This window comes from Lissotriton vulgaris, chromosome 1_1 (genome assembly GCF_964263255.1).
Source record: "Lissotriton vulgaris chromosome 1_1, aLisVul1.2, whole genome shotgun sequence".
Lineage (NCBI taxonomy): Eukaryota > Metazoa > Chordata > Amphibia > Caudata > Salamandridae > Lissotriton > Lissotriton vulgaris.
The window spans coordinates 627,412,320-627,425,550 of record NC_141685.1 but is presented as its reverse complement, the minus strand read 5'-3'; the positions used below and the strand labels follow the sequence as shown (position 1 = coordinate 627,425,550).

The window sequence follows — 13,231 nt, the reverse complement described above, 5'->3', positions numbered from 1 at the left end:
TCCGACACATAGATGTTAAAAAGTGTCGGACTTAGGGATGAGCCTTGAGGAACCCCACATGGTAATGACAGATTAATGGACTGGTGAGGGCCAATGGTGACAGCTTGTGATCTGTCAGCTAGGAATGAGGCAATCAGTTTGCTCGCCGATTGGTGAATGCCCATCTTTTCGACACGGTCGATTAGAGTGTTGTGGTCGACCGTGTCGAACGCCGCCGACAGGTCCAACATGACTAGGACTGCTGTTCTACCGAGATCTCGGATGGTCCTAATGTCGTCCGCAGCCTTGATTAAGGCGGTTTCAGTGCCATGGTGTCTTCGAAAGCCAAATTGTGAGTCATCCAGTAGATGGTGTGTCTCGATGTACTCAACCAGCTGTTGATTCATGGCCTTTTCGACCACTTTGGCTAAGAAGGGTAGGCTTGCGATTGGTCTATAGTTCTTTGGGTCTGTCTTGTCCAAGCTAGCTTTCTTTAACAGAGGCTTCACAATTGTATTTTTTAGGGATTCGGGAAAGATTCCGGAGCCTAGTATGGTGTTACAGACTGAAGTGATAATCGGGATGAGAGTATTCATCACTGGTGGGAGAACCGAGAATGGACACGGATCCAGTATGGATCCGGTCTTAATGGAAGAGACTATTTTTGTGGTTTGTTCCATGGTCAGAGGTTTAAAACTCGTGAATTCATAGTCCAGTACTGGCTTAGGGGGGGACGAGTTTAGGGGGTTAGAAGAGAAAGCCTGATAGATGTCATTGACTTTGAAATAAAAGAATTTAGCCAATTCATCACAGAAGGATTGAGAGGCAGGCGGGGTAAGATCTGGTGCGTTACCCGATAGTGTTCTGGTAATATCGCATAATTGTCTAGATGAATTTTTAGCTTTGTCGATTTCTTCTGAAAAGAAAGTTTTCTTTGCTTCCATAATCATGTCTTTATACACTGATAGTGACTCTTTATATTTCACTTTCTCATCGGGATCATAAATTCTTCGCCATTTCCTTTCCCTGGTTCTGTTGAGCTGTTTTTGTCTCCTAAGCTCGTCAGTATACCATGGTGCAGAAGGGGTCGTTCTGTTCGTGGAAACTTTTTTTATTGGAACTAAGGTATTAGTGGCGTTTCTTAGCCAGTCGTAACAGCATAATCCCACTCAAGAGAGTTGAAAACCGTGTTTAGTACTACATCATGTGAATTCACTAGTAGAGTGTTATTACAATTAAAATTGTTATGATAGAAATAATCAAAATAATAAACTGAGTTACGGAAAGCGACACATAAATTACCTGAAAATAAAGTGCATTATGAAGAGTTTTAATAATTTTCCACTCAAAAGAGATAGAAAGTAAAGTTAACAGGCCACCGGCATGGTGTCCTTATCTTGTGAGGGTGGTCGTTGTCATTAAAGAGTAAAACCCATTGACGTGTACCAGGCGGGCAACTAGAGCCAATTTCCGGGGGGGGGGGGGGGGGGCTGAAAAATATTTTTGGGGGGAGGGTAATTGTTCCAACCACAGACAGAGTCGCTGTAAGAATGGGTGAACACAACAAACGCCTCATTTACAATTAATGGTCTTTTAAAGATCTGTTAAGTACTTGTGTGCGGCTGCAATTAGATGCTCGCCAGCCCGCGAAGACGTATCAGCCCGGGCTGACACACACGAAGGGGTGGGAGGGGCTAGTGGGAGGGAGTGGAGGGGGGGGGGCTGAAGCCCCATGAGCCCCATGGGTGTTGCACGCCTGACATGTACACTGTTTTTTAAGTTCTGAAATCATGTTAATCCAGTTAGCATCATTCAATTTGCTAGTAATCATTCAATTTGCTAGTAATGCCGGCCATATTCCAAAAGAGCAGATTAGGATCCGACACGAATAACAAAGAGCATGATTTAGAGGTTGGACCTGCACCAACATTTCCTGATTCAGCAGAGAGTTCTAAGTCAGTTGAAATTAAGTTTTTACACAGTCAGCAGTATCAATATTATTGTGTGGCACTTGTGAGGGCTGATTAATGTCTCGTGGTTGTACCACATTTTGGTTTGAACAGAATGTTGAGGAATTAGAAACTGTGCCCACTAAACCCCTTCTTTCCTTCCTTAGCCTTTCTTCTTGTCTCTGCAATGTCATTTTACATGGTTCAGTTAGTGCCTTATTACATCCAAGTTTGTCAACCTGCGCTAGAGATGAAAATGCGATATGTGTCGCAATAGTATGTGGTCTGAACAAAGATAATATCGACAAAGCAGGTTTGTGAGGCATAGCAGGATTGGACCTATAAAAATAGCCAAGAGGGACTGCCTTGATGATGCTCTTGTCTGCCCCATAACAAATCAGCCTGGTCAATAAGAAACCAACCAACTGTGGGTCCCTAAAACTGATGATGACACAACACCCTTCTTCTCTTTTGGGACTATTGCTTACCCAGTATACTCTACGAACAACAAATATGTCTTTGTATAAAATGTCACAGCTGAGGGTTCCTGACCATTGAACTCAGCCAATGAGTAACTTTGTTCTTTAATTGAAAATTATCCTCAGGTTGATATGGGTATAATTCCAAAACATATTTAACTCAACCACAAGGGTTGTGGCTTCAGGTGGTAGCTGCAAAACCATGGGGTTCAATCTGTCACTGGCAAAGGTAGGATTGGCATTCCTAGATGATTTGGGTTCTGGAGCTGGACTGTACTGCAAGCCCCTCAATTCGGCATTTGCCCATCATAACTTTTAATAATTACCTGTTTATGCCAAGGGGCTTCTGTTGTGATTTGTGTTCCTTCCGGCCTCTCCACAGCTCTGGTAGCGGACTTTCTATTGATAGCTTAATTTGCCTATGTGAAATTTGTCCCTGCATGACCCCTGGATTTGTGAAACACCTGTGCTAATAGCTCCTTCACAGCCGCCTTTATACCCTTTGTGAGAAGTTAGCCTGGTACATGCTGTCCACTATTCTAGTGGGCACCTTGCACCAGTCCAAATGACCCTTATAGATGGTAGGTTTAAAGACAACCTATATAGAAAGCTATCCTAGTGGTAGCTGTGGAGAGCAGCCTTCAGGCTAAGTCTTGGAGGAATGTAAAGAAGCTTGTTTTACCAGTCTATAATCTCATGAATGACCAAATGAAAGGAGAACCACACCAGGTATATATATATATCAAATATATGTATTCATTCTAAACACACCCCTCTAGTCTCTTTATGAGGCTAGAGCCAAAAGTACATTCAGTAAACTGAATTAGCACACAGTACATTAGCAGAATATACGTTGAGCCCTAGGGGCGTACCAAACCATATATTAAGAAAGTGGTGTTAGAACCACTACTGACATAGATGTAAGGCCTAGAGCCTTTAGAATCACTGGGGCCACCAGGAACCACCCAAAATAGTGACACAGGGTACCCACGGGGGACGCATGCAATGCCTAAACACAGCTGCGAATCACCTTTAACTTCTATGGGGAAAGTCGTGGTTGGAAATCTAAAGATTAAGGACAATTAGAAGAGGACTTGGAGCGAAGCCCTTTAGAACTAGGAGGTTCTAGAGTCAACACCCATGGGAGCATGGAGTACTCGAGTTACCTCAGCCTTGGAAGCCGGGTGCATAGGTGTCTTTTCGTGTCGGGTTTTGTCATCGATTTCAATGGTGAGCTGCTGAAAAGGGCTGCTGGCGACCAAGTGGAAAGTGTTCAGGTGGATCCAAGGGTGGATCAGAGATGTGAAAGAACCTGAAAGGAAAGATGCAGATTATGAGTCACTAGCCAGTGACCAAGAAGGCGATGAGCAGATGCGCACCAATATCGGGTGATTTCAGGTGAAGAAGGTAAAGCTTGACTCTTCAGCCACGACGATCAGGAGGCATCGACGATGACCAGGTGCTGGATTCAAGCTGTCCCACAAAGTATGTCGAGTGCTACGGTGTTGGTTTCCGGATTGGACCCAACAAGCTTTGGCAACAGCAACCAATACAGAAAGCAGAGAATGGCTGGAGAGCAGACCAGCAAGGTCTGAGGGACTCACCCTTTGGAGGGGAGTCAGGGCGCATTTGAAGCAACCAGGGAAGCCCATGAAATAGAAGATTTACCTTTGTGGGGACCCACCAGTCGATGGACCACGGATCTCGATGGGGCCTTGAGCAAAAATGCTCGAAGCGGGCTCACGGAACACTTGTGGAGTGTAGGCCCACAATATCCCGTGCAGATGGTGCTCGGGGATTGGACTACAGGTAGGCCAATGCACAACTATGGGAAATCTCAGGAAGTAGATGCACTAGCAAATGTGCATGTGTCCATGAGTTTTGGTCCCACATGTCATTTGTGGGGGCTGTGCTTCTCAGCTTTGCGGGTATCTCGTGTCGGCCTCTGAGAAGTCTGGAAGTCCATGTCCTGAGTCGCAAATCTGTCGGGATTCGATTGGGAGCCTTGGCAATGCAGACCCGCAAGATGTTTCTTTGGTATATGTGGAAGTTGAAGAGGGGAGTCACTGCTTGACTCCAAGGGACATTCTTCAGTCTTCTAGTCGTGTAGAATGTTGAAGTTCCATGATATATGTTGCAGAGTTTCATCCAGGTGTAATCTTAAGTCATAAGGACTGAGGTCCCATACTTATACTAAGAAAGGGGTTTGGACATACTATGGGGACCCACCTATGGGAGGGTCTGGGAAGAGGGTTGTTAGCACCCATTCCCTTTGTCCAGTTTCCCGCCAGAGCAGGGGCTGATTGCCCCTGCAACTGGTTTGAACTGGGATATGCACAGGAACACCAAGTGTGCCCGCAGCACTGTCTGAAAAGCCTTCTATGAATGCACCCACCCAGCCCCACTACACTAAAGCCTGTCTGGGAGGTGGTTACACCTCCCTGTGACAGGAAACTGTCGTGACGGAGAGGTTGGGATCCGACAGTGTGGGCGACTGACAGTAGGGCAGTAGGACCCTGTGGGTCCTCAGGCAGAGTGAACAGGTCACCGGACACCAGATCCGGTGACGGGACAGGAAGGGGACAGACGATGACCAGTACAGGGACGTGGACGACGTGGGGACGAGCAGCTACATGATGAGTGAATAAAGAAACGTTAAACTAACCTGCGTCCCGTGTGTGTTGTACACCCCTGCGCACAGCAAGAACATGACAACTGGCGACGAGGGTGGAGAAACGGATCGACGCGTGGATCGACGTGTGTCCAGCACGTACACCATTGTGGAAAAGACCAGGTGCCCACCCTGGATGCGCCACAAGTAACATGAAAGACGGCGGGAAGAGCGAAGCGGGAGCCCACCAGACGGCGACTGAAGAAAGCTGCAGATCGCGGTAAGCGCTAAGAACAAGCGCGAGCCTTTGAAAGAAGGCGCGAGAGCTTAGGAGTCTCGGCGGCCATCACTAAGTCAGGCAGCTGAGCCAATTAAAGAGGAGAATGAGTGAGGAGGCCATGATGAGGTCAGGAAAAGCGAGATTTCGATCGCGAAATCTCGCGAGATAACGGCGGCCATTTTAAATGGGACATTGGAGAAATAGGCCATAAGAAAGAACGGGGCTGCCATTTCAAGGCCAGGCGAAGAAGAAATAACTGAAAAGAACATTGAAAAAGAGATAATTAAAAGAAAAGGAAGAGAAATAAAAGTAAACAGAGGTAGAAAGGGACAAAAGATCCCCACAACAAAACAACAAAGAAGAAAAACAAAGGGGCAAAAGAAGAGAAAAGAAAAGAAACGAAGTACAAACACAATTTAGGCGCCAGAGAAAAAGATAAAGAATAAAGAAAAAGGAGCCCAACACAGCATACCAAAAGAAACAGAGACTCAAGAAAGATCATAGGAAACAGCAGAACAGCCACTTCAAAAACAGGCAAAGGGCGCACAAGTGAAAAAGGGCAACAAGAGAACGAAAGAAGACAGTGCAATAAGAAAAAGGAAACAATAAGTGAAAGGAAGAGAAAGGACATAAAGAAAAAGACAAATGGACAAAGAGAAAGAAGAAAAAGAAAGACAAGAGAAAGGAGCGGAAGAGAGTGGAAGAAGCCAGAGAAGGCTAAATAAAAGACAGAAAAGAGAAATAACACAGAAAAGAAAGGACATAAAGAAAAAAAAGTAGAAAAGAGGAAAGACAAGATAAAGAGAAAAAAAGGAAACAAAGAGGAAGAAAGAAGATAAAGAGATAAGAAGAAAATAAAGAGAAAAGAAGAAGAAAAGAACAAAGAAGATAAAGAGATAAGAAGAAAATATAGGGAAAAGAAAAAAAAGAAAAGATAAAGAGAAAAGAAGAAAATAAAGAGGAAGAAAGAAGATAAAGAGATAAGAAGAAAATAAAGAGAAAAGAAGAAGAAAAGAAGAAAGAAGATAAAGAGATAAGAAGAAAATATAGAGAAAAGAGAAAGAGAAAGGAAGAGAGAAAAGAGGATAAAGAGAAAGGACAAAAGGAAAGCAGAAAAGAAGAAGAAAAGAAGGAAGAACAAAGACAAAGAAAAGAAAACAAAAGGAAAGACATAAATATAAGAATAAGTCACAGGAAGGATGCAAATATAAGAAAACAAGGAAATAAAAAATAAAAAAAAGGAAGAAGACTAGGAAAGCCCAGAAGAGGCCGAATAAGAAAAGAAAAAAAAAGGACAAATAAGAAAGAAGTAAAAATAAAGGAAAAGCCAGAGTTAAGGCCAAATAGAGGAAAAGACAGAAAAGAGAAATAACAAAGAAAAGAGGGACAAAGATCACCAAAGAAACAGAAAAGAGAAAAGGAGAACATAGAAGAAAAGAAAACAAAAAGGAAAGACACAAAGACAAAGAAAATAAAATGGGTAAAAAGGAGCAACGTGACAGGACTTTGGCGCAGGAGAAAAAGCAACAAAAGGAAAGGACAAAGACATACAATGAGCAGAGCGGATAGGCGCCACCAAGGAAGATAAAGGCAAGAGACACTGCACAGCCAGGACAAAAGGTGGTGAGACAGAAAGAAAAAATATCGATAGTCAGACAACAGGTTCTCCAAAGATTCACTAGCAGTGACGAAAGTGCAAGGATCGATGATAATGGCTGTCTCCAACCGACAGCAAAAAACAAGGAAAAGATAGCGTGTCAAGGAGCTAAAGGCGGATGAAGAAGAAATGGCAGCGGCAACTGCAGCCACATAGAAGGAGGAAGATAGAGAACAAGGAAGCGATGGAGACACTAGATCACGAAGGACATTCAGTAAATAACAGAGACTCATTGAAGAGATATAGAGTGACAAGTTCTCTCTCTCTCTCTCTCTCTCTCTCTCTCTCATTCTTTCACCTTCATCAATATAACTGTGAATGAGGACTATGATAAATGTGTCACGAACATTTCTTTGCAACAAGGGGGGAGATGTCGTGACGGAGAGGTTGGGATCCGACAGTGTGGGCGACTGACAGTAGGGCAGTAGGACCCTGTGGGTCCTCAGGCAGAGTGACCAGGTCACCGGACACCAGATCCGGTGACGGGACAGGAAGGGGACAGACGATGACCAGTACAGGGACGTGGACGGACGTGGGGACGAGCAGCTACATGATGAGTGAATAAAGAAACGTTAAACTAACCTGCGTCCCGTGTGTGTTGTACACCCCTGCGCACAGCAAGAACATGACAGAAACCTATTGTCCAGGCCTCCCCTGCCAGAGTTTTGTCCAGCAGCAGGAGGCCAGACTCGTGTCTGTGGCTGCAGCATCCATTTTGTGATGCTGGGGCTCTTTTAAACTATTACCGCTTAAGTCAGTGTGTACATGTCTCCCCCTCTAGAAGGGTGAAATTCTACTTCCGCCACCAGGACTGGTGGGGGGTAGGTTTTTAAAGTGTTTGACATCAAACACTACATGTTTCCATGCAGCCATTCCAAACTTAGCATTAACTGCGAGGTTATAATGCACTTAAGAGTATATGGTCTGGCTGCATCACAGAACAGTTACAGAGAATTGATTCCGAAAGCTGCAGAGGGGTCCTGCTCATGCATGGGCACCCTCTCACACAAAACCAAGTACTCTGCCTTCAGGATCGATAAGGCCTGCCGTAGAAGTGACTGATAGGTTTATATGTGTCAGTGATATAAGGTCGATATAGGTAACCTATACCTCAGTAAGGGGTGCATCCACCACCTTACCCAGCCTGCAGTAGCAGACCTGTGGTGCCATTTTGGAAGGCTTCCCAGGGGTGGCATAATACATGCTTCAGCCCCTGGTAGGCCTCGGGGTACCTATGCCCTTAGTACCTAAGGTACCATATACTAGGGACTCACAAGGGTATCCCAGTAACCAATCTGGAGTGTACCTAATGTACATGCAATCAATTTAGAAAGGAAAGCAGATAGGCTGGGCCCTGAATAGCAGGATCCCAGCCAAACTAAGTCAAAAACGATAGAAACACCAGAAAAGAAGTGGGGGCAACCATGTAGTCAGATTCCACCTTCCTACACCCTTACGTAGGAAAAACACGGGGTCAAGCATTACTTCAATGTGTTTAGCATATTCATCGATAAAGTTACTTTTTGCACATGATAAATTTAGGGCATGTTCTGTAATTAGGTGACTATTTGTATTATTCACTGGCTTTATTCGCAAATAAAAATTAAGGACAGAAGGTATTTCATGGGACCTGTTTTTACCTATCGAATATTGCCTTTCTTCTTTTTATGCTGAGGGGATCCCACAGAATCCTTTCCTGTATGAAATATATTACAGGTTAAGATAAAGTCACCAGAAATAATACAGGGATTATAAGACTCCCCCCTCTGCCCACCATGTGTTTGCTTATTGCCTTTGCAGTCAAGAATAGCTTCTGGGTCTACATCTGTGTCCCGAGTGGATTGTATGCCCTGCAGTAGTCAAAAAACGTGTTACTGTGGCTGTGGATGACTGATCCATAGGAGGCATAGCTGAGGCTTCTTTTACCCATTTTCCCAATTGGAATCAGTTGTAGCATTACAAACAGTTAGGCCAAGAGATGTGGCCCAGCCCAGTCTCGTTCAGGAGCTGATGGGTGCAGACAGGCCTGCTCGTGGCCCGGTCTTCGTCCTGGCACACGCCTGGGCAGAAAAGCCTTATTGAATGTGCCCAACCGGTGCAATTCAGGTGCCCCGCCTACTCACGCGGCACACTGCAGGGCTTTTTGGGCCTTAGAGTCCTGCCCGGCCTTTTCAAATAGCGTGTGCTGTGCCGCGAGAAAAGAATCCTCCTTAAGTGCAACAGACCAGCACGAATCAGGTGCCTTCCAAACAGGGCAGGAGTTAATAGACAACCATGCATTTGTGCATGCAACACATGTAAACAGCATTTGAGAACGCCTGGGATTATATTTGTAGGCACATTAAAACTAAATCAATTTACTTTGTCAATGTTTTTTCTATGAGTGTCAAATGGACTGAACTGGTCTGTACTGAAAGTTTAGACTGGTTATACTTTCAGGGTCATTCTAAGGTTGTCAAATGAACAGCAAGTGGGGTTTGTACATTATTTAAAATTCTATGTTGAAATGTTGCATGAAGATTTCTGAAGAAATTTGAGCAGAGAAAGATCATGGCTTACATTTGCTGAGAATGGTGTATTTTGTAAGACTCACGCACCAATGATGTAATGGGTCAGGCTTTGTACTGCAGTGCACTGGGGAACAAGCAGTCTTTCATGTGCCTGGAATTGAAAGAATACCACCAAGGACACTTTTTTACATGTAGACAACATCCCATGGATAAGTGTGCAAATTTGTAGAAATTGCATATTGCACATGGAAATATCACTTATTCAGCGTGGCCATTGTTTGTGCTTGGTTTCATTTGGATGTGGAATTCTAAACCTATTTATGTAATGCTTCTTAATTTCATGTGGCTTTGAGTGAAATTCTGTATGTGTGTGCATACTCGTGTCCCCTTACACTTAGTCATGGAAAAAAGGTTGTGAATGAACACATAGTGGCTGTTATCATGTCAGCAGATCAAACATCACATCAAAGACAGTTCCCCAAGTTTGAAATATGCACTTGACAGTCAATATACCTGTAAAACCCCTTAGTTTCACTAATAGTCTCATCGATGTTTTGACTTTAACCATGATTCAAAAGGTCAGCATCAACATCCAAAAATAATGTGAACATGACAGACCGTGGAAGTCCAAAATTGGACAAAATTAATTTCTCAAAACAATAGATCAAGACGCTCATCTTAAGACAACACAAATCCTCGCTGATAATGGAGTCAACAAATTGATTAGCACTCTATATTAAATACTGAGATTGTCTGCATTTCATGTTTGCAGTTTGAAGGAGAGACCTAAAATTGACAGGTACAGTAAGTGTGCATGGCATCTGTCTTAGTGAGGTGAGATCTTTAAGATGGTGTTAATAGCCTTACTCCTCACATGCTGCCTAGTGTTAACAACTGTTAGATTCTTTTTCCTTCTATAGGTTTTTTATGTCAACAAGAGGTGGGGAATAGTGATGATCATTGTATGCTCATCAGTGACTGAAATAGACATTTTGTTCAGCTGCAAATGTGGTATGTTTCTTTCAAACACTTTTAACATTGAATTTTTGTTTAGGACATCGTATTGCTACCTATGCATGCCAATGTTTTGAAGTGAGATAAAAATATGAGGCCATATTATCAAGAAAGAGCGATACATTATCGCCGCTTTTATCGGCAGGAAACTGCCGCTAAAGCGGCGTTAATAGTCTTGATAATATGCCCTTGTGAATTCCCATAGAAGCCCAGGTTAACCCCTGAAGCTGGGCTTCTATGGGAATTCACAAGGGCATATTATCAAGCCCATTATCGCCGCTTTAGCGGCAGTTTCCTGCCGATAAAAGCGGCGATAATGTATCGCCCTTGCTTGATAATATGGCCAATGATCTTGATAGAGGCTGTTTAAACTGAATATAGTATTAAGTCATATTTCATTTTCAATCTTTAAAGCAGAAATAGCATTTTAATTGCCCTTTGTCGTTTTATATCAATTTATGTAGGTCAATCTGATGGCTTTTGGAGTAATTATTTACAAAGTATTTCGACACACAGCAATGTTAAAACCTGAAGTTAGTTGCTATGAAAACATAAGGTAAGTTCTAAAGTTTCACAAAATATTTTTCTTAAAAGCATATATCGGTAACAAGTTATTTTAAGGTGTGAATGAAAAAAGAATCTTACTACAGACAAATCCCTTCTACTCTGATGGTTCACAAGACTTAGGGACACATTTATCCAAAGATCATACAATGAATTGCTGCACTTCATGAAAGGGAAAGGGAAGGAATGTGTCATAATTAACATTATATGACACATTCCTGTCTTTTCCCTCAGCCTGTCCACAATGTGCTGCCTATCTCCAACACAGAAATCTTTGAACTATGATACAAGGGTGTCTGCATTGTAAGCAGGATTGTTTTTGTGGAGGAGGGGACATCTTGCTGCACAAAAACAATCCACGGTAATGAGGAAAAATAACAATATTGTTACATTTCACCGGAGGATACGTAGCATTTTGACGCATTCCCAGGTCTACCAATAATTGTAACAGGGAATGTGCCAAAATCCATCAGTGGATGCATGAGAACAGCCATGCTGCAACCATGGAACACCTCCATGGGCCAGAGTAACTGAATGCAGAGGTTTGCACTGAGTTGCATTACTCTAGATGTATCCAGCCATTCAAGGCCACACAAGGTTTCCTTGCATTGCTTGATAAATCTTACTTAGTAGTTGCGTCGCCTTTGCGCCCATTGCATGGCAACTACTTGATCAATCTGCCCCTTAATCTCTTTCTTGTATTTCACCTATGGTTAAAATAACCCAATTAACATCTCTGCAACCTTTATAAGCTTATATATGGCTTTCATTCTTACCATCATAATCATTACAATCTTTTACTCAAAAAGTTATCTTCCTGTCCACTCAAATCATTGTCAATGTTTTTAGTCTAATGAAATTCAATCAAACATAGGTTTATTCACAGCATCTTATCTAATCTTTGGTGCTCTTTTCGTATTCCACTGGTACTCTGCACATGTTGCATCTAGCAAAATAGTATATAGTAGCCTAGCTTTTTCTCAACTTTACAACTGCTAAAACCTTTACTCCTAATGTGAACATTTCTTGGTTGGATTTTTGTTACTTCGTATTCATTATCTTCCTGCTTCCTTCATCGTCCTCGAATTATTTTTAACTTTGCTATTAAATTACTTTGGGAAATATTTCACACCTCACATTTCACCAGTGCCTGTTATCCGTTGTTAATGAAAATTGTGCAATTATTTATCACAACCCGTTCCTTAAGGTAAAAAAAAATCTTCCAGTTGCTTCCTCGCTAACTGCACTCCAGAGATGTAAAATACAAAATAAACTTTTCTTAACCCCTTCGATGCTCATGACGGAACGGTTCCGTCATGAGCATCGGTCGAGCTGTGCTTATGACGGAACCGTTCCGTCATGACCACGCCCGTTTTAATTAGGGCTCAGCACCGGGGGGAATCGGCGCCGCACGGAAGCAATTAAACAATTGCTCTTAGTCTCAAGCCAAGCTTCCTGTGAAAGTCCTTGAAAATGATACTTTAGGTATATCATCGAAGCTTGGTTCACAATGCACGCTTTTTAACAAATGTTGTACATCGCGATTATGTTGACGACATTCCCTTGATGCACTGTAGAAACAAGGGTGGGTTGCCATTACAGCGGGATATTGATTGGGAGGAGGAATATGTAGGAGAAGTTTAACAGAACACTAGGAACTTCGGCCATTTTATAACAAGCAATCAGTGTTGCCTTTGTAAAACTTAGAGCTTCAGGCATTGAAATTGACATTTTTTTTGTACTTTTGTATTTGTATTTGCAGTGAAGTTATTAGATTTGCATAGCGCCATTGTCATTTGTATGCCCTCACAGCGCTGGAGAACCAGAACATTGGAAAAAAGTTATGAGGGAGGGGAGACAAGAGTAATATGCAGTCTGAAAAAAAAGTAACAGAAAAAAGCAAACAATGTTCTGCATTCCCTATAAGTGTTTGCTTTTTTCTGTTACTTTTTTTTAAAGCATGTGAAAAGTAAAGCATGTAAAATATAAGCAAAGCAGCATAGTTACCTGAACAGGTTTACACTTATTATTTAGAAATTAATTCGTGGTTTTGCTTAAAAAGTTAAGGACATGACTAAAGGGCCCGGAAGGGATACAGGGACCAGCGTGCACCACTAAAAGCCAACAAAAGCTAATCATGCCAATTACGAGTATAGAGTTTGAAAAGAGAAACAATTGAGATGAAAGG

General features: G+C 42.6%; 1 protein-coding gene across 1 annotated transcript in view; it reads left to right on the top strand.

Annotated features, from left to right (window-relative positions):
- Nucleotides 1-13,231, top strand: part of ADGRL4 (adhesion G protein-coupled receptor L4) — a 658,778-nt gene that overhangs the window by 603,404 nt on the left and 42,143 nt on the right. Inside the window, exon 14 of the mRNA XM_086954235.1 lies at nucleotides 10,944-11,035. Within this exon, the coding sequence (XP_086810361.1) occupies nucleotides 10,944-11,035 (92 nt within the window). The remainder of the gene's footprint in view (nucleotides 1-10,943; nucleotides 11,036-13,231) is intronic.